Source organism: Cyprinodon variegatus, unplaced genomic scaffold (assembly GCF_000732505.1).
Source record: "Cyprinodon variegatus isolate N-32 unplaced genomic scaffold, C_variegatus-1.0 Scaffold1512, whole genome shotgun sequence".
Classification (NCBI taxonomy): domain Eukaryota; kingdom Metazoa; phylum Chordata; class Actinopteri; order Cyprinodontiformes; family Cyprinodontidae; genus Cyprinodon; species Cyprinodon variegatus.
In genome coordinates this window covers 96,244-123,640 of record NW_015151965.1, presented here as the reverse complement: position 1 = coordinate 123,640, position 27,397 = coordinate 96,244, and the positions used below count along the sequence as shown (strand labels likewise).

General features: G+C 39.9%; 1 protein-coding gene across 1 annotated transcript; it reads left to right on the top strand.

Moving 5' to 3' along the window:
- The first annotated feature begins 20,593 nt into the window (after positions 1-20,593).
- On the top strand, positions 20,594-26,606 carry esd (esterase D). Its single transcript, XM_015403518.1, has 9 exons — positions 20,594-20,694; positions 22,337-22,411; positions 22,505-22,593; positions 24,270-24,368; positions 24,491-24,615; positions 24,713-24,832; positions 24,924-25,022; positions 25,144-25,311; positions 26,178-26,606. The coding sequence occupies exons 2-9, from the start codon at positions 22,344-22,346 to the stop codon at positions 26,256-26,258; spliced, it is 849 nt and encodes a 282-aa protein (XP_015259004.1). The 5' UTR covers positions 20,594-20,694; positions 22,337-22,343; the 3' UTR covers positions 26,259-26,606.
- The last annotated feature ends 791 nt before the right edge of the window (positions 26,607-27,397 follow it).

Here is a 27,397-nt window from a genome sequence, read left to right as displayed (position 1 = left end):
AAAGAAAGAAGTGAAAAGTCGCCTCAAATGCAAAAAGCTTCTAATTTTCTTTTTAAACCATCAAAGCATTGTCTTGCTATTTTCGATTCTCACCTATTATTTTTCAGGTTTTGCATCATATTAGCTTTTAACACTTTTTCATGAAGCTGAAAACATATCCCAGACATGAAAAACACACCAGAGAAAATGATATGGAACAAAGAAGATTCAACAGGATCACAGTCTGCCTTCTAGTTTTCCAAAAATGATCTTTACAAAAAGGTCATTGACCAGAGCTACTCATACAAACATCTGTTAAAGCTATGATGCAGAAATCCCTCTTTTAAAGTGTTTTTCTTATGTAATAAATATGTGAACATACCGTGCTGCAGGAATCGGTCATCCTCACTTCCCTATAGGGCTGATAACGCCCAGGTGAAAAACATCTGTCTGTTCCTGCCTCACATTCTCTTCCACTGAGCCGTCTGACCCTAATTTAAAATAAATGCGTATCACATATATTCTGATGACACTTTGTTGTACAGTTCATTTGATCCTATTAGAAGTGATGGGGTTCCAACCGTGTCCACAGATCAGGGCTGTGTCACCTATCATTGATTAAACGTCACTCAACTATCTGGCACTCTGTTGAGTGGATTACTACATTTTTCTTCTTACATAAATTGCTTTGATTTTCACTTTTATTTTACATTGCTAACTCAAAACTGTAGGTCAGAGTTATAGTTTCTCAGTTTACCAAACGAGTTTTTGTTTTCATCAAACCCCTCTTCTCATGTACAAAGACCTATATAACCAAGTTCCATCTGATATCAGAGATCTGTGTTCCTTGTGTCCCTAACATAGCACCCTGCTCTCAATCTGCAGATTTACTAGTGTTTCCTACAACTTCTAAAAGTGGAATAAGTGGAATAGTGGAAAATGCAGATCTTTTAGTTATCAGGCTTGTCTCCTGTGGAACCGATTTCCAATTTTAGTCTGTTAGGTATATATAGTTGTAGGCTTTTTGTGGTGTCTGAGCCTGTTTGGATGCAGTTTGGTTGTGTTCTCTCTTTGATATTTGTTGCTTGGGGAGGAGCTCACTGCACACACCAAGAGTGATCTTCATCTGAAGCAGTTTTTAAAGCTAGCCTCCTGTGTGCTCACTTCCTGATTGTCACCGGTAGCTCCAGCTCCAAACCAGTCTCCTGCTACCAAGCCATAACACCCACCTCTGCCTCTGCTTCCGGAGACACCATCTTTCCTTGTTTACCTGTGAAAAAAATAAATTGTTGTTGCTCCTATGGATTTAGCCTGGTTGTCTGCATTCTGGGACCAGCACCTAGCACACAACCCTTTTTAAGATTAGGTTTAACACTTTATTTTTTGATAAAGGCTTTCTATTGCTCTCATCTCATACCAGTAGAGCATAGGTTATAAGGTGCACCCTCTCTTTTACGTGTGTGTGTGTGTGTGTGTGTGTGTGTGTGTGTGTGTGTGTGTGTGTGCATGGCAGTGTGTATTTGTGGATGTATCAGATAAGCTGAAAAAGATGGATGGATTGATGTCCAAAGTTCTGTTGCTATAAGCCCTACCTGTGCTCTCTTTCATCTCTTGACATAAATACTAACTTAGAGCTCATCTGCTTAAACTGTGCGTTTTTTTTTTTTTTTCAATCGTTGCACACAGCTGTTGCTCACACTGTACGACTAATTGCGGGGTTTAGTTGTACAGTGTGAGTTCACAGCTCACAATTTATGTTCGGCCCGGCGCTCTCATACGATCTACCTGCTCACACTGTACAACAAAAAACCGAGTCGGACTCAGCTCCACAGTGAAATGGAGCTGCTCTGTAGCTCTCTATTCTGAAGCCAACCAAATAAAAAAAGGGATATTGAGCTTAACATAGTGAGCCGCGCTGCCTTGTCAATTTATGCAATTTTCTGCTGAAAGTCCTAAAAAGATAAAGCAATAACTTATTTGAAAAAAGACATGACTGAGCAAACGTGGCTACTACGGTCTGTCAATTTTACAGACAGAACTGCATTTCACTCATTGCATCCCTGCCACGCTGCTGTGTTTACATCTGAGAGGAAGAAAAAAAAGAAGAATCCTTCTTTGAGCATGTGCCAAGAGCAATTTGCCCACAACGGTCGGGAGAAAATCAAACGTCTTTGATTTTCTCCAGACCTCACGATTCCTGATCGGGAGGTGGTCGTGAGAGGCTGATCGCCGCTCATAGCCCCCTGTACACTACACGACTCACGATCAGGCTGAAAGTTGGCCCGATCTAAAGATTCTCGCACGACTGGAAAATCGCCCTGAAAATTGCACAGTGTACGCCGGGCTTTAGCCAGTACTATCCTAGACAAAGCCCTCTGTACAACAAGCTTACTGTTACCTTTTCTAATATAGAAAGTATTTAAGCATCAGTGCCTTTACATTCCTCTGTTTCTGTCTCCTTGAGCACCCATGTGGCCTCAGCAGCCGGCCACTCATACTGAGAATGGATATGCTGGAGGTTTCTTCCATTTAAAGGAGAGTTGCCACTGTCACCACCTTTATCACATTGACAGAAAATTTTAAGTTAGAGAAGAGAAAATATGTCATTAATTTTAATAGGGAACATCCTCTTTGGATAACATTACTTTTTGACTGTATACATTTTTCAAACTCAGAACAATAGGATCTAGTATTCAAGGCAGACAAGCAGTTAGATTACACAAACTGTTTATTGGAAACAGAACTGCAGTGAAAAGGGTCGACGTCTAAGGCAGGAACCTTTGCAGGAGGATAAAAAAGGTTTGTGACCACATCTATCTGAAGGTGAATGATAACAAACCTGTGAGTCACTAACCTAGTTTTATAGTTAAGTCTGAACCCAGTGGGTGGGGTTGGTTTCAGCCGTTCGGCTGCCAACATGATGTGGTGGGTGCCGCCCTGAGATTCCCAGATGTTGATGTATCAGAGGTCGGAGGACAGGCAGGACATCAAAACAGGAGTTGAAGGTAGACAGGATAATCCAGAGGGTGAAGGCAAAGCATGTCAATGACATGCTCGGTAGTCAGAGGAGATTAGAGGCCTAGAGAGGCACAGAGGGGAAACCAGAACAGAGATTCGGCAGGGCTCTGATGATAGGTCAGAAAAACAATTGGAATGTGGACAGGCAGGCTCAGAGGTCCAGAGGCAGAACAGGTCAGAATTAGGCAATCAGAAACACAGGAATGCTAGAGAAATCTCACCACTAACCCAAATTAATCTAACACAGATGGCTGGTCTGAAGGCTGGTTAAATAGAGAATAAAGCAGGTGGATCAGATGAGTGGTAATGAGAACTCGATCATGGCAAAATGTATCACACCGTCAAAAATAGTTTCTAGTTTTATTATTGTCAAAAGTAGTTGCCAAACAAGTGTGTGACCTTTCTGAGTTTCAATTTGGTTAAAGAGCTCATCTCATCAGATCTATAAAAGGTTTTTAACCTGTTTTAAAGACCAGATCTCTTTGAGATAATTTTCTGTTTGATTTCCATCAAGGCTCCTCAGCATTACCTTATACAAAAAAGGGAGGTGTTTTTATTTCCTATTATAAAGCAGTGTTGACCTTAAAAAGAGACCTTAAGAAGAACAATGATATTAAATAAAATAATTTATGATAGATGAATAAATTATAGCTTTGATTATTTTCTCAAATCTCTTCTCTGTTAGGGTCTCTGGGGTTCAGCTTTTTTCTTTTATGAGTGAGCTTCCTGTCACATAGAGGATCTTTACTGGCAACTAGGCCGACCCATGTTGCTGCACATCTGAGAACATTTCTCGATAAAGATAACTAGCGCCTATATAGGAGTCAAAGGATCACCTGTATTTGCTGGATAATTACCCCTGATGGTATTCCAGACAAAAACCTAAACTAGAAATATCCTTCTTGTTAAAATTTGTACCTCAGTTTGTCTCGGATCTTCATTGAAAAGGTTTTCCTTGTGTACTGTGTGCTCTCAGTCTTCATCACCTCCCTGTCCACTCTCCAGCACCATGTCTCTTTCAAGTATCAACAATCCAAGATCTCACATTTTCCTGGAACCCAATTTGGACCATGATAAAAAGAAGAAAATTGTGCACCTTGACTAATTTTCCTCCTGGAACAAGTCAAGGACAAAAGAAGGCAGTCTACGCCTCCAGGTCATACCTGAGGGGGAGTCTAAGATGCAAGGGCTAAAGAATCCTTCTGTAGTCAATATAGGAAAACAGTTTAAATGAGACACAGTCATGCGGAGCAGAAAGGAAGCCCATATCAGGCACCAGAAACTCTCTTCTCCTCCTGAAAGATTCTGTTATCTTTTTCATTTTTATTCCATCCTGTAATATTTATCATGTCGACCTGCTCATGTATTACAGCAAAGGTGTATTCATACTGAATGTGCTTTGGTTAAAAAATATGATCTTTTGTTTACATTGGCATTGCAAAATCCAGTCGGGGACTAGATCTGGCTCCTCTGATCTCTCACTTGGCTCCTCTTTTGTCCTCCTAAGCGAGGGTGCACTGATTCCCTGGCAGGCTCCTCCAATCTCCTGCTGAAGTTAAAACAACAAAAAGTAGCACCATCAGTCACTTTTTATATCCATATCCACCATGATAAGGTGAAACCAAAAACCAGCGGACTCCATGATGTGGGAGCATTTTGTCAGCCAGGAGAATTTGCCTTCAGTGTGAATTGTTTTTGCTTCCCTGGAGAATTTCAAGCAAAAGAAGGTAACATTTTTGCAAGTGTCGGGTTGAGTGTGAATTAACTTGCTGTTTTAGAAAGAATTCAGTGGGTATTTGAGAAAAGGATTATTGGTTGGTAATGTCGTATTGAAAGCTTCTTTTTTATATATCGAATCTTTAGGTATATGCAGAATCTCTGGATAGGATAAGCAGTTGTCAAGCACCTGGGCCTTTTAGATTTAGCTGATCAACTACAGTGTCAAGAAAAAATAATTTGTTCTTCTAGATGTTAATGCTCTCTCAAAAAGTTTTCTATTTACCCCTTTAGAAGACATCAAAATAGCCCAGTTGTCTACAATAAGATTAAAATCTTTGATTTAACCACATCTCATGGTTATGATGGATTTTAATGTTAAACCAAAGGTCAAATAGGTGATAACTTCAAGCTTTATTCTTTTCCATCAGGAACAATACTAAATGGTATTTTAAGAAGTAGATATACCACTGTATGTGTAGAGACATGCATTGGACCATTTTAAAATTATTTTGTAACTTTCACAGATAGTTTGCAAATATTTCTGTTTCAATTGTACACGTTATCTGCACTGAACCCCCCCCAACATTCCTTAAAGATAAACCGAAAGGTTCATAATTAAATTTTCCTTTTATACCTCGTTCCCTCCCTTTTCTTCCTGTAAAATAACATTCTGTCCTCATAAATAAGCATCAGTGTTAGGTTCTCGCAGCTTACTTTAGTGCACCTGAAAGGTTTTGAAGGAAAGAATTTTTTTTCTTAGCTAATACTGGAAATTAAATTAAACAACTGAGATGGGGAAGGTTTTTTTTTCTATTGTTGCAGTTGCTGCATCCTTTGTTTTTGGTGAGTATAATTGCATTTATCCAACAGAAGAAAGGTCAAAGTAAGACATGATTTATTTTTGCTTCTTTTGATCTGGCCTTTGTTAGGAAAAAAGTTTATTGCATTTTATTTGAAATTGAACATTGTTCAAGAGGCTTCATTACCAAGTTATACATTCTTACTTGCAATGTTTTGCTTTATTTTGCTACCTCTTGTTTCAACAAAATAAGTATTCAAAATAAAGTGACTTGTAAGCAATGATAATTTCTGTAAGAAAACATATATTTCATACTAGAAATTAAATCTTCTATAGTCAGGCACTGTAAGACAATGTGTGCAAACAAATAATTTTTTATTAGTTTGCTTAAGCAAGAAAAAAGTTGCTTATTTGTCATAGTTGTTTCTGATAAGTCTTACACTTTTTTCTGTCTTTTTCAGTGGAGTCCTTGACCTGCAACGGGTGCTCCTTTGCTTTGGGGCACACCTGCATGATCCAGAGTAACGATATATGCTCAGCCAATGTGACCGACTGTTACACAGCATCAACTGGTAAGCTGCTTTCAAAAAATCTCACAGAGTAAAAGCTACTCTGTTTTATATCAAGGCAAAAACTGAAATTTAAGAGGAGAAAAGGAAACTTTCAAACATCAAATCTAATTGTTCAATTTCTCTCACAGCTTTTGCCATTTCCTCCTTCAATATTATCAAGCTGGGCTGTGCACTGGATGCTTCAGGCTGTAATTCAACTACCAATGGCACTCTGCTGGGCATTGATTATACCTACGATGTAACCTGTTGTGCTGCAGACTTTTGCAACACCCTCAATCTCAACAGTGCACCAATGACCAAGATGACCTCCACTACTGCCCTCTGTGCAACCATCCTGGCCTCTCTGTGGGGAGGCAGTTTTTAATGAAATTACAAAATCGACCTGCTGGTTATTTTTAAATTCATATGCACTGTAAATTGTATAATTTAAAAATGTTTCTAGATCAGAGGTCTGCAACACTTATGGCTCCAGAGCCGCAAATATAAAAGAACCAACTAATAGTTTTAATATAGTTTGATACAAATACCAGTCATAGAAGATTTAGCAGTTTTATCAAAAAGTATTTCATTTTAATAAAAAAAAAAGTCAATTCAATTAAATTCTGTTTATTTATATAGTGCCAATTCACTACACATGGCACTTTACAGAGACAATTTAAGCCAGATCATACAGTCAGATTGGATTCAAAGTTTTCTATCTACTGTAAGGAAAACCAGCTGATTGCGTCGACTCAGTTACTCAAAAGCAATCTATCACACCAAGCATGTTTGTAGTGAAAGAAAACAGAAAACTCCCTTTTAACAGGAAGAAGATATATTTTTTCTTGTAATTTAATTGGAAATGTGTATGCATTCAAATGTACTTACAAGATATTAATAAACGACCCAAAGACAATCTTTTTACAAGATTGTTTTTGAGTGAGCTTTAAACTACGGTAAATTACATCCTCAAAAAAGATATGAGGAGCTGGTTAAAGACGATTAGAATATGCCTATAACACTTACAACACTAAAGTAACAACTAAGACTCATACTTTAAAAGATTTTATAGACAGGTGTCAGTTATGAAATGTCAGGCTATTTGACATGCCACCCCAGCTTCAGTCTGCTGTCTTTAAATGTTCTCTTATTTCTCCTTTTTTTACACCTTACAATTTGAAGCACTACTTTATTTGGTGCAGCAGCTTGAAAATGACATCTCTAACCATAATTATCCCATTTTAAATAATAAATGCTATCATAGTAGAACGTAATGGAAAACTAACATCAGTAGAGCGCGACCCATTTATGCAGCCTTTAGTCCTTGATGTGGCTGTTCCTGTTCGAGTCCCGGCTTGTTGACATTTGCCGCATGTTTTCAACCCCCCTCTTATCCCAATTTCCTTTCAGCTTACTTTCAAATTAAGGCCTCTTGTGCAAAAAAATTTAATAAATATGTAGCACCATTTTTACTCATACAACTATGAAAATGCAATCAGATGAACTTGCATCTTTGACCTCAATAATCTTTAAGCTCCAAATAAAAGAATAACATAAGACTGGGATACAATGCTGTGTGCCTTTATTTCTGCCTTACTTCTAGATTCTGAATCATAGGTTACTGTAAGTGCAGGTTTTGGGGTGTAGTGAATATCTAAAGTAATCAGACCCACCGTTCTAGAATGCCAGGTCAGGACATTTTTAAAAAGTGGTGTATCAAGGCAGTAATACGAGGGTAATCGACACAACTCTTACTACTGCCTTCTTAAAGGTCACTCTGCTTTCTTGTTTTTTTGCTTCATCTTTACCACTATCCTGAGTTTATTTTAAGCTAGTCTAGTATTCCTGTGTTGTTGTTTTTTTTTTTTCTGAATTTCTTTTACAGGTAATGTTGCGTTTTTCTTTTACAGCTGCATGATCAAAGTAACAAAATGAAAAGAAACAACCAGCAAAGCATAATCTTTGGGCATGGCTCCTGAATGCTCTATAATTCAGTGAAAACTTTCTCAAATGCAGACTAAAGCTGATGTTGGCTTATTATATCATCCAGTCAAAACCTACTGGAAAGGGTCATGTCAAAGCTTAAGTTAACCAGGCAGATATCATAAAGCTTAAAGTTGTTGTAACTCTGTTTTGGTCACTAAAACTTATTGTATCTGGGAACTTGCATGAATAAAATGTTCTAGCATCCATCGTACTAGAACTGTGTTTGAAAACTACGTCATTCACCATTTTCTACTAATATTAACATCCTATGGAGGAAAACCCTTGCTTCCTCTTTATGAAGTATTTTGTCTTTTCCATATTTCAATGTAGTTTTGAACTCAAATACAAATCAACCCTTGGTATTTTAGCAGTTTTCCTATTGCAGAAATATCAAAAAATAATGAGCTGTGTCTAATTAAATGGTCATGTAATATTTCTGACTCTGAAACAACTTAAACTAAGCTTCACTTGGCAAAAAAGCTTCTTGATTTTAAAAGATGCAGACCCTGTTCTAGAAAAACAAAAGCCATTTTTGAAATTAATCTTTGAAGAAATTAAACGTCAATCTAAACTCAAACAGACTCTTTTTAGGCTACCGTCTGACAGATACCGAAGTAATGGAAGCTGATCAATCAGATGTTACAGAGGAACATACTTTTTTTTGCATATATCATGATGCTTTTCTTTATTGATCTATAAAAATCAAACTTGTTTTTCTTTTCAACTTTGTTGTCTTTTATTGCATAAACTAAAACTAATAAAATAGCAGCAAAAATCTCTATGAGTACTTCTTCTATCCATGATGTGACAGGAGTTGGCCAAAAGCAGTAAATCCTGTTAAAGAGCTGCTTTTAGCATAAAAGTTTCAACTTTAACATAGAAAGTACTACTTAATCAGTACTTATGTTTTCCTTTCTGTGCATGCTTTTGGGCTGGTTCTAAGCATACATGAATAAGGGAGCAGGTGGAAATATGTAGGGTGAATCACTATCACATTAGCAGGATATTTTCTGATGTTGTTGATTGGAGTTTTTGATGGGATCATGGTGTCCAATGATTTCGAATTACCGTAGTGTTCTCATTGACAAGCTGGCAATGGGATGAGTTGTCATAAATGTAGCTGTTTCACCATATTTTGCAGCTTTATTTTATTCATAGGACGTTGGAGTATTTTACAGAAAAAAACTTTCATAACAGTCACCATTGTGTGGTAGAAAACTAAATGGTTGCTAATTGTTTTTTCTCACATAGATAGCTATTTGGTTTGTTCCTGTTTGGTTATGATCCCATCATGGAGAGAAATATCAGCTTTGCTGCTGCCATTTTCAACCATTTGTGGACTGTGCCATGCACATTGAGGTCAATGCAGGTTTTAATACTGACGTTTACTGGAAACCTATGTATCAGATTTCATCTGGTTTCTTTAAAATGGAAGATGCTGGAGATCTGCCTGTTTTCCAGTGTAGTCCTCTTTCTCTGACTGTGACTGGCTGGATGTGCTCTCCTCATCCTCTGACATGGGAGCTGGCTCGGTGCTCGTCTGCCTGTCTGTGTGTTTCCTGGACGGGGCCTCCTTTTACAGTTGCTTTTTGTATCTCTGCTTCTGTCTCCTTGAACCACAGTCGGCCTCGGCAGATGGACGCTCACACTGAACCTGGTGCCTCTGGAGGTTTCTTCCTGTTAAAAGGGAGTTTTTGCTCTCCACTGTTGCTACAAGCATGCTTAGTGTGAGGGATTGCATTTGAGTTAGTGAGTCAATGCAATCAACTGGTTTTCCTTGGATAGAAAACTTTGAATCAATTTGACTGTACGATCTGGTGAACTGTAAAGTGCCTTGAGATGACTTGTGTTGTTAATTAGCGCTATATAAATAAACTCAATTGAATTGAATTGAATTGAAGACACCACCCAGAACAGGAATCAGGATCTGCACGTTTATTTCACCACACCTTTCGAAGCGGCGGGGGACACAATCAGTCATGCGCGTAGGTTTGCATAGGGACCGTAGGGACATGTCCCTACCAAAATTTTTGACCGACCTATTTGTCCCTACCAATGATTGGATGTGAACAATATGTTTATAATTTACAGCAGTAGTTGTTGCAGCAGTGGCTTCTTTTCCTCTTGCAGATCCTCTGCCTGGTAGCTGCAGCTGCCTGGTCTTCCCTGTCCCTTTCACGTAGCAGCGCATGGACCTGTGCTGTGCTGTTTAACTCCACGCTCTGATTTTTCTGCCTTAAGTTCCTCCTTTTCTCTTTCTGCATTCTTGTTTTCTACTCTGCATGTGTGTGCGCGTGTGTGGTTGGAGAACGTAATAATAAAAAATTATGCTAGAATACAGCGGTTACCAAAATTAATATTAGACTGCGAAACTAGTCCCATTAAAAAAACGAAATATTATCTACGCAAAGACAGGCGAAAGCTTCTGATTGCAGTTCTGTAAAGAAGCAGGAGAGAGTTTGGATTTGTGGAACTTGAGAAATGTAAGTAACCAACGTTAGGATTTTTAAAATAAAACTAAATCTTGTGGGTCACACAGGAGTACTGGAAACTGCTGTTAAAATGGACAAGCAAAGACTGTAAGCAATCAATATTTCTGATTCCCTTTTACCAATATTTCTTTGCTATTACTATTTCATCTTTGATTACAGTTCAGGTATAAATAACAGCTATTATTTCTTTTATAGAACATAACAGGAGAAGGATGCTAAAGATCAAGAAAACAAAAAATTCAATTTAACACCGATTTAAAATGGAAAACATTACTCATAGGTTTTGAGAATGTTCACCAAAATGAAAGATTAGAAATAAAATAATTTTTAACATGTACAACATATTGACCCAGCTACACCTACACATATAGACCAATACCTTCTTTTTTACTCACATCACCTGTGGGAACATACACTTTCTGTGGTCTGTTTTCTGAGCCACTGACAGTATTCCCTCAATTACAGAGGAGAAACATAAGGAACAAAAATATGTTAGAAAATCACTTGAAGCATGTGGTTATCCAAACTGGGCCTTTGTTAAGTTAGCAAAAACAGCTAGCAGGAAGAACACTAATGCTGCAAACACAGAGAATAAACAGAGATGCAAAAAACATTTAATACTATATGTGTCAGGAGTTTCTAAGAAACTCTGAAGGATTTCCTCCAAACACAACATATGAGTGAATTTCAACCCTAACAACAAACTTAAAAAAAAACTGGTTAGGCCTAAAGACAGAACACCCAAGCTGGGTGCCGTTGAGTACACAATCCAGTGTAGTGAGGGCTGTAGAGCCTCTTGCATTGGAGAAACCAAACAAGAACTTCTTAAATGCATTGCACAGCATAGGAGAGCCAGCAGCAAGTGGTTGGTTGTAATTCCAGTCTTTAAGATGTCGTGTTTAGCTTCCCAAGCCTAAACAGTTTTATGCAAAACGACTATGGCTGCGCCTTTGCCTGCCGGTTTCAAAATGGTGGATTGGAGGTGGCAGAGTTAATCTAGAGCCATCTTCCTTTGGTGAGAAGTTTGGATTTTCTGGTTTGGGTCTGAATTTGTGTAGGTTCCTATAATTCTGTTCTACATGTATTAGTTTTAAAATTAAAGGATGAATTTTAATGGCTGATGGTCCCTGGTCAAAAGTTTGATCTTTGCAATTTCAGTTGCAGTAGCATTGTTGCAGCTCCATCTTAAGATTTTTGCTATCATTTTCTATTCTGTTTGCTGTTGGTACAAATGAGAGACTTGCAGATGTGTTTCTCTGAGTGTAAGAGTGTGTGGTGTGTTTCCTTGCTAACACCTGCCCTTTGAGGCAACGGTGTGTTCCCTGTCGGGCATGGGGGTTAAATTTACATTATTTAACATTTTTGACAAAAACAAAATTTAAGTTCTAATTATACTCCAAAATTCTTAAAATGGTTAATGTATCATAAATAAGGAATAGCACTTACCACTACCATGTGCTATTCAAGTAAGTGCTATTGATCTGCTATTCAAATCAATGTCTTACTCTGCTGTAAGACACAAGGGGTCTAAGGATCTGATCTTAGTACCTAATGGCAGTCATTCTGCCTTTGGTGAGCACAAGAGCCCAAAGCCCAAAGAAATGCCCCCCCACAATATCACTTACTCACTGCCAGACCTTCATGCTGAAGGATGTTGCAGGCAGCAGATCGCTCTCAATGGTGTCTCCAGACTCTGCCACGTCTGTCACATGTGCTCATTGTGAATCTGCTTTCATATATGTAGAGCACCAAGGCCAGTCATGAATTTGCCAATCCTAGTGTTCTTTCTCAAATACCAAGAGTCCTGCACGATGTTGGGCTCTGAGCAAAACCCCCATTTTGTAAATGTTTTACCCTCATACCATCCTCTTTGTAAACCTCATGTAAATTTCTAACCGTGTATGCAGACACATGCACATTTGTGGTCTGCTGGAGGTAATTTTACTGCCTGCCTCTTTTGGGAAACTTCATTCATTGAGTGATATAACCGATCAAACAAATTTATGAGAGACCTTAAAGATGTGGAAAAACATTCTTATGTTTTGCTCTACCTCCAGTAGGGGCATCCCAAAAACTAAAGCCTTTTTTGTCAGTTGCTTACCTCGCTAACTGGTGGAAAGAAGTCTTTTAAAGAGCATGCAGGTGCAGATCAATCAAGGTGATGATACCTTACTCCCTGCAAACTACAAAGCAAACATGGGAAAACTAGTGGAGCAGAGGTTCATTACAACGGGCAAGTCCCTACAACTGCTATTGAATGATATATAACTACATAGATCAGGAAGAGGATTAACAAGTAAATTAAATAAAATTCTTAGGTGTAACTATTGACTACAAAAGGTAACGGAAGCCTTACATCAAACATGACTAGGCTAAACTATATACAACTCTAAGAATTATATACCATTATTGTTTATTGATTGAACCATACTTGACCAATTGTTTAGTTGTGAAGTCTGGGGTTGAACATTTGGAACATCACAAAAAAACTTTTATCACATTACAGAAAAGGCTAAGCAGAGTGATTTCTAAGGCTGGCTATCATGACCCCCATTAGTATTTTTTTAATTAATTACTACTTGCTAAAATGATCTACTTGGTAAAATTTCAGACCTTCCAATTAATCTGTAAAAATAGACATAAACAGCTACTAGACATAGCCACACAAAAGCTTTTTTTTTGAGAGAGAGAGGAGGATAATAAAACAAGGGATAACACAGGTCCTTTGTCCTTTAATAAGTGTTGGGTCTGCAGTGATGTTAATTGATTTTTTCCTTGTCCTAGACATGTAGAAATATAACCTGTAACTTTATCAGTATTTGTATAACTACGCAAAATTTTAGTACCTGGCAGTACACACACCATATAAATATATATATATATATATATATATATATATATATATATATATATATATATATATAATGTCATCTTTGGTTTGTCAGATAACAGCATTTGATGTTAAATCTGCATGACAATAACTGTCAAAGTTTTTGTGATTTGTGTTTTCTATTTGTATTTCAGTGAACTTATACAGTATGCCTCATAAAAAGTAGGAAAAAGTTTAAAATGCTGGACATGAGAGCCATAATGTGTAAAATTTCTCAGTGGCCTTCAGCTGATAGAAATCCTAAAAGTTTTCTTGTGGTAACAGGAATGGAGCAGATCAGGGAGCAGCAGAAACACCCTGGATCTGAACACCGAGGGTCTACTGCTGCCATCTGATGGACTGAGTGAGCAAAAGAAAAAAAAGAAAATCAAAACAGACTTATGTAACCAATTGAGCTTTACATGCAGTCCTCCAGCTCACATGGCTGAAGGCTAATCATGTTCAGGAATATGTACTGAATTTAATCTGTTTTATGAGGGTAGTGGGCGGACACAGCAGTGGGAGGAGATTTGAAACGGCCTAATTCAGGAAGCAGCTGCAGAGATAGACAAGGACATGAATATATTACCATGCTGTGTGTGGTTTATTAACTCTTTTAAAGTCCAAAGTGTTCATTAAATGGTCAAGATTTAAAGGAAAAGGTGATATACAGTAAGAAGGTTTCAGGAAGATGGAGGATGTGTGTAAACAGAAACAAGTGGGAGATACAAGCAGAAAAAACCTGGGATTGATATAAAGGCAATGAGTTTCTCTACAATTTTAGTGTCTCATCACAGGATACTAATTTGATTTTCTATTGTTTAAATATGGTTCTACAGTGGGTACATTTTAAAGCATTCTCTCAGTAAAAAAGGTTACCATGCTAGAGGAGAAAAGTACCAAACACCTGTACATAGCCTTGAAAAAGCATTTCTGAACTGAGATATTTCTCAAATCTGGTTAGGGCTCTCTTTAAAAGAAACATTTTCAAACACTGATTCTCATATCAATTCCTAAAGATGGGTTCATATGACCAAAACTTGCTTTGTAAAATATGCATTTGAGCCACCATTGACTGGAAGTGAAGCCCCACCTTATTCTCAAGACATCGGATTTGTCCAAGATGTGTTCTCTAAGGATTGTCCTTTTTTCAACTCCATCAATCTGATCCTGAGGGACAAAAGCTTCCCTACATCATGACCCTGCTGTTATCATGTATAAGTGTGTATAACATCATAAGCGTGCGCCAGGTACCATTCATTCATTTTAAGCAGAGGAGGAGAACTGTCTCCAAATACATTATAGACTTCCACTTATTAGCAGCAGAGATTCTATGGAACGAACCTGCATTCATGGATGTTTTCAACGAGGCTAAATTACCAAATAAAGGACGAACACGAGATTTCCCTAAGTCCCTGAAACAGTTGGAAGATTTAGCCTCTCATATCGACCTCCACCTCATGGAGTGGCATAGGGATCGCCGTACATCTCTGACCGAGCCTTCTCAATTTCCTGCGGCCACCCCTGCCGCAATCTCATCCCCTAGGGGTTCGGCTGAGCCCGAGCCATTGCAATTGGGGAAGACATCCCTTTCAAAGGAGGAGTGACAATGCAGGCAGCAACAAGGACTCTGCCTTTACTGTGGTGGTGAGGATCACCTTGTTCAGACCTGTCCGGTAAAAGCTCAGACTCAGTAGTGCAGGGGAGGTCCTTACTGAGTTGAACTAAACTTTCCATCTCCCCAGATCTGTCACTGCCCACTACTCTGTCCACTCATGCCATGTGTCTCTCTGTCTCAGTTTTTGTGGGTTCAGGTGCTGTAACTGAGGTGCTGATACTGGTTATGGACCAGGCGTTTGCCCAAAAACTGAACATTAAATTATTTCTTGGTCTGTCTTAACGCAGTGTTCTTGCCTTGGATGGTCACAGACATCTCTCGCCTCGTCACTGAACTGGTGGAGCTCCACATGGGAGGGAACCATGTTGAAAGACTAACACATGATTATTGATTCACCACAGGTCCCTATTTTCCTGGGAATTACTTGGCTCAGAAAGCATAACCCCCAGATTTACTGGAGAAAGGGGGGGGTAATGGGCTAGGCCTCATCCTGCTCTGAATTCTGCCTGTTTTCTGCTTGTTCACCCCACGCATCAGAAAGTAGGGTGGAGGATATCTACCCACACCTGTATGTGGTTCCATCTGAATACCATGACTTAAAGGAGGTGTTTAATAAAGCCAAGAGAACAAGCCTTCCCCCTCACCACCTTTATGACTGTGCAATCGACCTGTTACCTGGAACCACTCCACCTAGAGGTCGTCTCTACTCCCTATCTGCTCCGCAGTCTCATGCTATGGAGGAGTACATCATTAAAGCCCTAAGAGCAGGTAATATTCACCCCTCTTCTTCACCCACACGCGCAGGCTTCTTTGTTGTGGGGAACAAGGATAGTTCTCTCCGGCCCTGTATAAATAATAGGGGACTCAACGACATTTTGGTTAAGAATCGATACCCTATTCCCCTCATGAATTCGGCTTTCGATCAGGTCCAACGTGCCAAGATTTTTTACCAAGCTGGACTTAAGGTATGCCTACCATTTGGTCCGCATTAGGGAGGGTGATAAGTGGAAGACTGTCTTTAACACCCCCACTGGTCAATTCAAATACCTAGTCATGCCTTTTGGCCTCATCAACGCCCAAGCCGTCTTCCAAAACCTGGTTAATAAGATTCTCAGAGACATGATTGGCCATTATGTGTTTGTCTATCTGGATGATATCCTCATCTACTCTGAGAACCTCACCCTCCATAAACAACACGTCCGTTCCCTCCTGTTGTGCCTGTTACAGAATCAGCTGTATGTCAAGGCAGAGAAGTGTGAATTTCATATAACCTCCACGTCCTTCCTTGGTTTTGTTTTATCCCCTGGTCAGATGTCTATGGATCCGGTCAAAGTTCTTGCAGTTACTCAGTGGCCGCCCCAGGCAACAGAAAACCACTTCAGAGGTTCTTGGGCTTTGTCAGCTTCTGCAGATGGTTCATCCGCAATTACAGTGATGGTTGCTGCCCCGCTTCACATTCTCACTTCTTCCCAGTTTAGGTTCGCCTGGAACACACAGGCTGACAAAGCCTTTAAACACCTGAAGGACCTTTTTACTTCTGCTCCAGCCTAGTCTCCCCCGACCCTGAGAGGCAATTTATCGTGGAGGTGGATGCCTCTAGTTCTGGGGTTGTCCTCAGTCAACGGGCCGTGGATGTGCCTTTTTCTCCCATAAGTTGTCACCGGCAGAGCGGAACTATGATGTGGGCAACCGGGAGCTCCTGGCAGTTAAGTTGGAGTTGGAGACACTGGCTGGAGGGCGACAAACTTCCCTTCTTGGTTTGGACGGATCACAAGAACCTGGAATACCTCAAGACTGCCAAAAGCCTCAACCCCAGGCAGGCCAGGTAGGCTCTGTTTTTTGAACGTTTCTCCCTCACCTATAGGCCCGGATCTAAGAACATCAAGCCTGATGCCCTCTGCAGGATGTTAAAGTCGGAGGAGGAGAGTCGCGACCAAACCTCTGAGTTTATCCTCCCCGATTCCGTCAGATGTGCAGTGACCAGGCTCGATCTAGAAAAAGAGGTCAGGGATTCCCTGGGAGAGGTTCAAGTCCCTGAGGCCTGCCCCAAAAACAGACTTTTCATGCCCGACTCCCTCAGGAGGATGGTTCTGTGCTCCCTGCCATAATTTGCGCCTGTATGATCGACCTGGCATCACTAAAACCATCCGACTGGTACATATCCAGTTTTGGGGGCCCACCTTGGTCAGTGATGTGAAGAGATTTTTTTTCTGCCTACTCTTACTGTGCCCAGGCCAAAGCCTCCCGCCGACCTCCCTCTTGTCTGGTTCGTCCTCTGCCCATTCCCTCCCAGCCTTGGGCCTGCCTGTCTATGGATTTTGTCACTGGTCTACCGCTTTTCCACTTTTCAAAAATGGTGATTCTGGTTCCTTTACCTAAGCTTCCCTAAGGAGATTGGGATAATCCTGGCAAGAGAGGTTTTTAGGCTTCAAGGCCTACCGTCTGACATAGTGTCAGACAGCGGCCCTCACTTTGTGGCCCGATACTGGCAGGAGATCTGTACCATGTTGGGCATAACTCTTAGTATCTCATCTGGTTTCCATTCTTAGATGGATGGCCAAACTGAGAGAGTCAACCAGGAGGTCAAGACCAAGCTCTGCCTTTTCTGTCAGTCCGATCCCTCCAAGTGGGCTCTGAATAAATTGTTGGACCTGAACTGGAATTTGAATTGATAGCATGCTATCAATGCCACTCCCTCCAGCTCCACTGGTCTCTCCCTGTTCTACGTACGGGTTCCAGCTGCCGGTATTTTCTGTTGAGGAGGTGGAATCCAGAGTTCCATCTGCCCATCTGTCTGCCCTGAGCTGCCAGCATGCCTGGAGGAGGGCGAGGAGGCCATTCTCTCCTCTTCCCAGAACCAGGCCCGGGCTGCCAAGTGGATTCCTGCCGAGCAGTACCAGGTCGGAGACAGAGTCTGGCTCTTGACAACAGCATTTTCCCTGAAGGTGGAAAATAAGAAGTTGGCACCTCGGTTTATGGGGCCGTGTCCCCATCTCCAAGGTGGTTAACCCAGTGGCAGTCCGCCTCCGCCTGCCCCCAGCGATGAGGGTCCATCCCACTTTCCATGTGTCCCGAATCAAGCCTGTCAAGACCTCTAGTCTCGCTCCCGCCCCCAGTTCCCCACCACCCACCCGCTTGTTGATGGCTCCCCTGCCTATAGGGTCAAGAGCAGGGGAGGATCTAGGATTCTAGGAGATCAGGGACTTAGTTCCTGAGGGTGAAGATGAGAGGGTAGACTTTTGAGTAAATCCCGTTCTAATGTAAAATATGACAGATTACTGGATTAAAGAAATTTCTAGTATACTGCATGCTATCACACATAACAATTCCCCCTCCATAACATGGGAAGAAATGAATTCACCTGCAAGTCTTTAACTGTGTTTATTCCTCTCTTCATCAGCTCTGTGGGTTTGGGGACGTTTAATCATTATTTGCCAAAGTTATGAGGGGGGAATCAGTGGACGAGTTTAAGTATCTTGGGGTCTTGTTCATGAATGATGGGAAGATGGAGCGGGAGATCAACAGGCAGATTGGTGCGGCGTCTGCCGTGAAGCGGGCGCTGTACCGGTCTGTTGTAGTGAAGAGAGAGCTGAGCCAAAAAGCAAAGCTCTCAATTTACCGGTCACTCTATGTTCCTACCCTCATCTATGGTCATGAGCTTTGGATCATGACCGAGAGAATGAGGTCCTGGACACAAGCGGCTGAAATGAGTTTTCTCTGTAGTGTGTCTGGGCTCTTCCTTAGAGATAGGATGAGGAGCTCTGTCATCCGGGGAGGACTCAGAGTAGAGCCGCTGCTCCTCCACATCGAGAGGAGCCAGTTGAGGTGGCTTGGGCATCTGATTAGGATGCCTCCTGGACGTCTCCCTGGTGAGGTGTCCCAGGCATTTCCCATCGGGAGGAGGCCCAGGGGGAGACCCAGGACACGCTGGAGGGATTATGTTTCTCGGCTGGCCTGGGAGCACCTTGGGATTCCCCCGGAGGAGCTGGCCCAAGTGGCTGGGGATAGGGAAGTCTGGATGGATGGATGGATGAGGGGGGTATCAAATATTTTAGCCATCTGATATAATCCGTTCACCATAACATGGGAAAAAGGAAACAAATCCTGTGAATTTTGAAACTGTCATTATTTTTCTAAATTTTTTAAACATTTATTATTTTATATTTTGGAATCCAAAATAGTTAAAATAAATATGACTGTTGGTTTGATGATCTTTATGAAATTTATTTTCATTTCTCAATTTAAAATGTCTGCAGTAGCATTGCACCAGACATTTGATTTGAACTGTTCTTGGAATACTAGTATATTGTTAGATAAACATTCAAATAGAAAATACATTTCATAAAGATCATCAAAGGGGGAAAAGATTATATCAGGTGGCTAAATATGGTTCTCCTCTCACAACTCTGGCAAATAATGATTAAATGTCACCAAATCCACAGAGTTTGTTGTTGATGAAGAGAGGAATAAACACAGTTATGGAGTTATGTTATGGAGGGGGAACTGATTGTTTCAGGCAGGTGAAATATTCATTCTCTCCTCTCCTCCTCCCATATCTTTAGGAAATAAAGAGAAACTTTTGGCAAATTCTCAAAAATCATTATATGTGATTTCATGTTGTATACTAGAAATGTCCTTAATTCAGTAATTTTAGACTTAGACAGATTTATTTGTCATTTTGTTTACAGTTTAAACAAAAAGAAATTTCCTTTAGAACAGATTTATTTGTCATTTTGTTTACAGTGAAAAACAAAACGAAATTTCTTTTAGAACAGCTCTCTTGACAATTTCCTTTTTTTAAAAGTGCAGCCTTGCAAAATAGTAATATATATATATATATATATATATATATATATNAGCCTGTCAAGACCTCTAGTCTCGCTCCCGCCCCCAGTTCCCCACCACCCACCCGCTTGTTGATGGCTCCCCTGCCTATAGGGTCAAGAGCAGGGGAGGATCTAGGATTCTAGGAGATCAGGGACTTAGTTCCTGAGGGTGAAGATGAGAGGGTAGACTTTTGAGTAAATCCCGTTCTAATGTAAAATATGACAGATTACTGGATTAAAGAAATTTCTAGTATACTGCATGCTATCACACATAACAATTCCCCCTCCATAACATGGGAAGAAATTAATTCACCTGCAAGTCTTTAACTGTGTTTATTCCTCTCTTCATCAACGCCAGGTTGTACCAGCAGAGGGAGATGACGGGACAACGACAGGTATAACAGCAGAGGGAGACGACAGGGGAGAACAACAGGCTGTAACAGCAAAGGAAACAACAGCAAAACCAGATCACATGCTGACAGGTTCAACAACATGGTCAAACAACATAAAGTGATGAATAATGCAATGCATGTTATCCCTCATGTAGACACAATACATATGCTCACAGCCTATAGACACAACATATGCATCTGACATATAGACTTTAAACCACTACATATACAACTTACATTACATAAGCACAATACATGGACACACCAGAAGACACATAAACATATTGTTGGCACTAATGGAACACCATAAAGGGGGAGGGGGGTTCTCTGACGTGATGACGTTGAACGGGCTGCGCCTATCTCGCTCTGTGCTGCGCTTGGTGGGGGAGTTAACAAAGCTAAAAAAGCTAACATTGTGTCTTTCCAAACCCGAGGAGTCGTTAAGGTATGTTAAACAAATGATGCATGAGTTTTGTACAGTTCTTTTTGCTTAATGTGTTTATTTGTATTTGCTGTACGCCAGACAGTTTCAAAAAGGAGCTGCAGGTAAGTAATATCAGTGCTAACTTTACTTGGTAATATCCCCCACTCCCCCCGACATATGTCATATGCAAAACTCTGTTAAGGTTACGATATCTTTTTGGTTATTCATGTTTTATGCCTTTTGTTACAGTTGTCTAGACCTAAATGAGACATGTTTATATTTTTTACCCCCTTTGGCTCGTTTCGGCTTGGTGAGAGTGCTCTTTTATCAAACAACAGGTTTATTGTGCAGTGCTGTTTATAATAGGCCAGTTTCGGAGGGTCCAACCTGGTCTGAACGAGTCTGCACCAGATAAATCCTTTTATTACCACAGTTAACGAAGCTGAGGTTGGCTTTCAAATCTAGCTTCCGATACGAGGAATGGGTAAAGGGCGATTCAGCTTATTTTGTCCCTACCTTCAGCATCTTTAATATATTCTAATTAAAAAACTACAACCCCTAGACACATAAAACCTGGACTAGATTTTTTTTTTAAACCACGTGTAGAAGAACTAAAACTATGTGTAGGATTTGAGAAAAATCAATAAAGTTTTTAACATTGTTTTTACTGTCCATGTCACACTAGAAGGGGTCTGGTTCTAATACTACAACACCTAGACACGTCAAACCTGGACTAGAATATTATAGACTTAGATTTATTTTGTCAGTTTGTATACTCGAGTGTATACAAAAGGTAATTTCATTTAAAACAGCTCTAGACAATTTCATTTTTTTAAGTGCAGCCTTGAAAACAGTAAAAAATACATAAAAAATAGTAATATAAATATATGACTGTTTATTTACGGTTCTAGCATACATTTTTTGTTATCTTTTTAATAAATAAAAACAACATTCAGCAGTCTAATGGCTGTGGGGAAGAAACTGTCATGGAATCTGCTGGACCTGCATCCTGCTTCGAAGTCTCTTCCCAGATGGCAGCAGGGAGAACGGTCCATGGTGGGGGTGTGAGGGGTCATTTATGATGTTAATGGCTCGGGGCACACAGAGCTGGGACGAAATGTCTTCATTTATTTATTATAAACTACATGTAGAATAATTAAAACCAAGTGTCGGATTTGTGAAACCTTTCTCGAGTTGTAATCATTCTACAAGTAGTTTATAATAATCTAGTCCAGATTTGATGGCTTTGTGAAAAACAACCGTGGAACTAGTGAGTGCCTAAGTGCTTTCTTCCAAGGCAACTTAGAGTTTAGTTTCCTAGTATTTGTTCAGCGCCAAGTCTGTTATAGATTAAACCAACCAGGGGGGCAAAGGGCAGTTTTCCTGACAATTTTAGTTGAGTGTCAAAATAAAGTTTTTAGAGAGTTAAGTTTTAAAGAAATATTGTTTGTTTTTGCAGTGAAATATCATACAGATCTTAGAAATATGAACTATTTCCAGAATACACACATTTAATTTTATCATATCTTTTTGTTTAAAGATTAGGCTATTAAAAAAAGAAAACTACAGTAATTTTAAGATATATAAATGTCCTTGATCATCGCCTGGATAGCAGTATTTTACATGGAAGCAGCAGTGAGTGACCTCTCCTTGTTGTCTCCAGGTCAGCAATGGCTCTCACACAGGTTTCCTCAAACAAGTGTGCTGGTGGCTTCCAGAAGGTGTTTGAACATGAGAGGTGAGACATGCATTCAGTGAAAGATTTGTGATGTTTGTTTGTTGAAAAGTTTTTCACAGAAGATGTTTAAACTTGTTTGTTTTTTGTCTACAGCACTGAGCTGAAGTGTAAGATGAAGTTTGCTATCTATCTGCCTCCCAAGGCTGAAACAGACAAATGCCCAGTATTCTACTGGCTTTCTGGTGAGTTTTAAGGCTGGTTTATGCTGAGAAACAAGGCCGTCTGCATGTGTGTCACAGTTAACTATGAGGGGCCGTTTAGGACAGAAACTATTTTTCCTCTCACGTACACCAATAAAACCATGCACACACCTCAGTAGACACACACACACACTCAACAAAACTATGTTTTCCTCTCAAACACAATACTATGACATGCACACATCACAGTAAAAACAGTCACACACAATCACAAAACTAAAATTGAATATATGTCTTATGTGTGTGTGTGTACACTAATACTAGACTGTATGAGAGGGCATAAGTGTGTGTGTGTGTGAACTAATACTAGACTAAATGAGAGGATATACATATGTTTGTGTGTGCGTGTGTGTGTGTGTGAACTAATACTAGACTGAATGAGAGGCTATACATATGTGTGTGTGTGTGTGTGTGCGCGCGCGCGCATGTGTGTGTATGTGACTGCAAGCCTCTCATTCAGTCTGCTACGATATCAGTCACATACACACACGCGCGCGCACACACACACACACACACACACATATATGTATAGCCTCTCATTCAGTCTAGTATTAGTTCTAACACACACACGTATAGCCTCTCATTCAGTCTAGTATTAGTTCTAACACACACACGTATAGCCTCTCATTCAGTCTAGTATTAGTTCTAACACACACACGTATAGCCTCTCATTCAGTCTAGTATTAGTTCACACACACACACACCCGCACACACACACACACACAAACATATGTATATCCTCTCATTTAGTCTTTCTGTTTACCCTGACTCCTTGTACGTAGAAAAGGGTGTTCTGGTTGGATGAGAACTCAGTTGAACTTTTTAGCATATATCCAAACACTGTGTATGAAATAAACTTAATGTTGCTTGTCCCCCACTAACACACACCTTGAGCACCTTTAGACACAGTGGGGTATCAACATGCTGTGGAAAGGCCATCTGTAGGCTGTGACCTAGAAGCTTAAAATAGCTGCCATAATTCAGGAAATTTTTAGGAGAAAAACTGTTGGCGTGTAAAGAGACCTGGTATCAGGGTGAAGGTCAACCTTTGAAAACCCTTAACATTTATATATACATTTCCTGTTTTACTATAGGAAAAGTTTAAATCTAGTTGAGAATGCATTCCAACTTGATATAAAATAAACTTTCCCATCTAATCTGCGATGAACATTTTGCAGAAAATAATACTATGGCAATGATGTGAGGGGAGCCAAATATATATATATCAGAGTCCCCACTGATTTTTGTTCTTTATAGATATACAAAAAAAAAAAATAAGTAGCCTTTTCCATCCACAACCCAATCTGGGCCTTTTTATATTGTCTGGAGCATAAAACTAAGTAAACAAGTATGAAGGTTGTGACATGACAACATGTAAAAATAAATTCAGCTGGGGGGAACTTCAGTACTTAAGGAAGGAGTGTCTTAGTGTCTTTTTGTTTTTATTATTGGACATTAACCAGTAGTTGGATGCATGGACAGACTTCCATGTTAGGAAGTCTTTCTCATCAGTAAAAGTAGGTTGCTAAATCTTATCGAATGCTGAAGAGGTGTGTTGTTAGTAGATTGTGGGAGGCGAGAGGAAACCCCGGAGGTGAGGCCTTTTTAAACATCTAGTCTTGCTCTGATCAATGCTTACCTAGTGTTTCTCTCTGCAGGCCTTACGTGCACTGAACAGAATTTCATCACCAAAGCAGGCAGTCAGCTGGCTGCAGCAGAGCAAGGAATTATCATCGTGGCTCCAGACACAAGCCCACGTATGATGACACACTACACACAAGAGTGCATTCTCAAGAGGAACCCCCAACCAAAAGATTATAAAGTGTTCCTTTGTGAGTTTGTGGGATAAAGTGGTAGCATTTTTATCCTCCTACCTCAGGTGGCTGTAACATCGAAGGTGAAGATGAGAGCTGGGACTTTGGGACAGGTGCTGGTTTCTATGTGGACGCCACCCAGGAACCCTGGAAAACAAACTATCGCATGTACTCGTATGTCACTGATGAGGTGCAGATGGTTAAATTCACCAACTTAGTTGAAAAAAAAAAAAACCTTGACTGTTGTCATTTAAAACAAACTGGTGCTGTTGTGGTCTTCATGTCAGCTCCCTAAGCTCATCAATGCCAACTTCCCCACCGATCCAGACCGGATGTCCATCAGTGGACACTCCATGGGAGGCCACGGGGCTCTCATCTGTGCCCTGAAGAATCCAGGCAAATACAAGGTCTGCTATGAGGCTCAGTCCAAGTCTGTTTGCCGTTAAGCTGTTTCTCTTTCAGATTTTGTTGTGAGAAAGATGCTGACTCCTTTTGCAGGCTGTGTCTGCCTTCGCTCCCATCTGTAACCCTGTACAGTGTCCCTGGGGTCAGAAAGCCTTCACTGGATACCTGGGATCTGACAGGTCCACATGGGAGGTAGGAAGCTTGCAGCCTTCGACAATAAACCTGCAACACCTGTTTAAATAAAAAATAAAAAAACATAAAAGATTTTTTTTTTTAAGCATCCTACAACCTTTTCTGTTTTGTTTTTTTCCAGGCATACGACGCCACTGTGTTGGCAGGTTCTTACTCCGGCCCTCAGCTCGACATCCTCATCGATCAGGGTCGTGACGATCAGTTCCTGTCTGCCAGCCAGCTACTCCCCGACAATCTGATTGCGGTCTGCTCGGAAAAGAAAATCCCTGTTGTCTTCAGACTGCAGCCGGTCGGTATAAACTGATACTAAGAGCCTTGTAAAATAATTCACACCTTTTTACTTTATTCAGGTTTCTTTTCATTAGTTTAGTCTCTGCTAAACATGTTTTAATTTATTCTTTGCAAAATAGTTTATTTTCTGGTCTTGTGACAGATTCTAAGTTAGGTTTAGGTCTGGCCTTTGACTGGACTGTTGTAAAACAAATACGTGGATCCAAACCCTTCTATGCTGCTACCTGTTTAGAGTGAACCTCCTCAACTCTCAAATGTTTTGCTACGTTCAGCTATTCCTTATGAATTTTTCTTGGTTTAGCTCCATTGCTCTTGCCATTGACTCTGTTTAGGAAAAGCATCCTCAGAGCCTGCCTCCACCATGTTACATTGTGGTTAGGCGGGAAAAGTTTTTCATATAGGGAAGCACATTACATTTTTGATTTTTGACCAGAGATCTTTCTTCCACATTACTTTTCCTGCATGGCTTTTTGCAAAGTACAAGCAAGAGTCCATGCAGATTTCTCTCAGCTCTTCTATGAAATAAACAAGTACACAACTAATAGGTGTCCTATCAGGAGATGGTACTGGATTTAATACATGCATGAGGGAAGAAAAGTGGCTAAATAGAAATGTGCCTCAAGCTTAACAATTTTCTGACCAAATGTAATTTTACATCAATGTCAAAATCACTATTTTGATTTGTTCTTATTTTGTTTGTAACACTAACAAGTGTGGAGCTGCTCAAAGGGTTTGAATACCTCTCCATGCTTTTCATAGATAACTGAATGCGTTCGTATAAAATGAACACTTGCATCATCAAAAAATGTTAAGCATCAATATATATTTTTTTGAAATTTAAATAAAAATGGTTTCTTCCTGCAGGGCTACGACCACAGCTACTTCTTCATCTACTCGTTTATGAATGACCACATCAAGCACCATGCCAAGTATCTGAACGCCTGAGCAGCTGAAGCTCTGCAACACAAACATCGGTTCACTGTGGCCTGCTGCTCTGCTGTCAGAACTTACAACCAGTGTCGGAAGAACCTGCAGAACAACCAAAATATTGTCCTGGAAACAGCTCTGTAAAGAACTGAGGAGCAATATGGACAGTGTGTTTGTTTGTAGCACTTATTGGAGCCTAAGACGAGGACAGACTACAGTTTACACATTCTGGGTCCCTTGCCTCTAAATGTTTCTGTACCTGATCAAAACTTATTAAATTACTCAGACTGTTATGTTGGAAGAGCAGGAAGTTACCAGTGAACAGATGTTATTGTATTAGAATAAAAACTTTTTATTGCTCTTGTTTTTTGAAGCTGTTTTTGTTTTCTGCAACACTGATATTGGAGCAGACCTTTGACCAGTAAGCATTATCAATGTTTTTGAAGAGAATTCTCTTTTAAGCAATGTTAATATTCAGAGACTAAAGACTTTTATTTTTCCATTCTGCCATTCCTCCTTTGGATCATTCCTTTATTCCAATAGGGTTTCAAACAAAAGTAACAGCATGACATAAATTGATATATAAAACAAATTGGGTTATGTTAAAGACAGTTTCCTTACATTCTTTTCATTTAATCTTTTATGAAGAACTCAAATTTAGTGCTTATATATTGATAACTTATCTATGATCTGCCAATATGTACTGTACTATAATTTCAGGCCTGATTTTGAAATCTGAAATTTGCATAACATCTAAAAGGAAAAGTTTCTGATTTGTAACTTGGAAGGTTTACTATCACCACTGAAAAATATGAAAGTTTCAGTTCAAAACCCTCAGTGAAAGGTACAAAAGATTGTGAAATACTTTAACAATATATATTTTTTGCATTTTTATTGGTTCTTTAGTAGATGAATCAAAACCACAGTACCGTGGGGGGAATGTAAAATGGCTAATCAGATAAATATTTTAATATTTCAAATCCTTAAAAGAATATTGTTCAGAAAATGGAATGAGCTATATTTTACTGTACTTACACATTTCAAGTTATTCCCAAATTTGCTTGAGTGTGAGAAGTAATCAGAACCAGCATTAATTCACTAAATGACTGGTTTTACAGTGATTGTGTTAACTGCTACTCCAGAGGATACAATAAAGG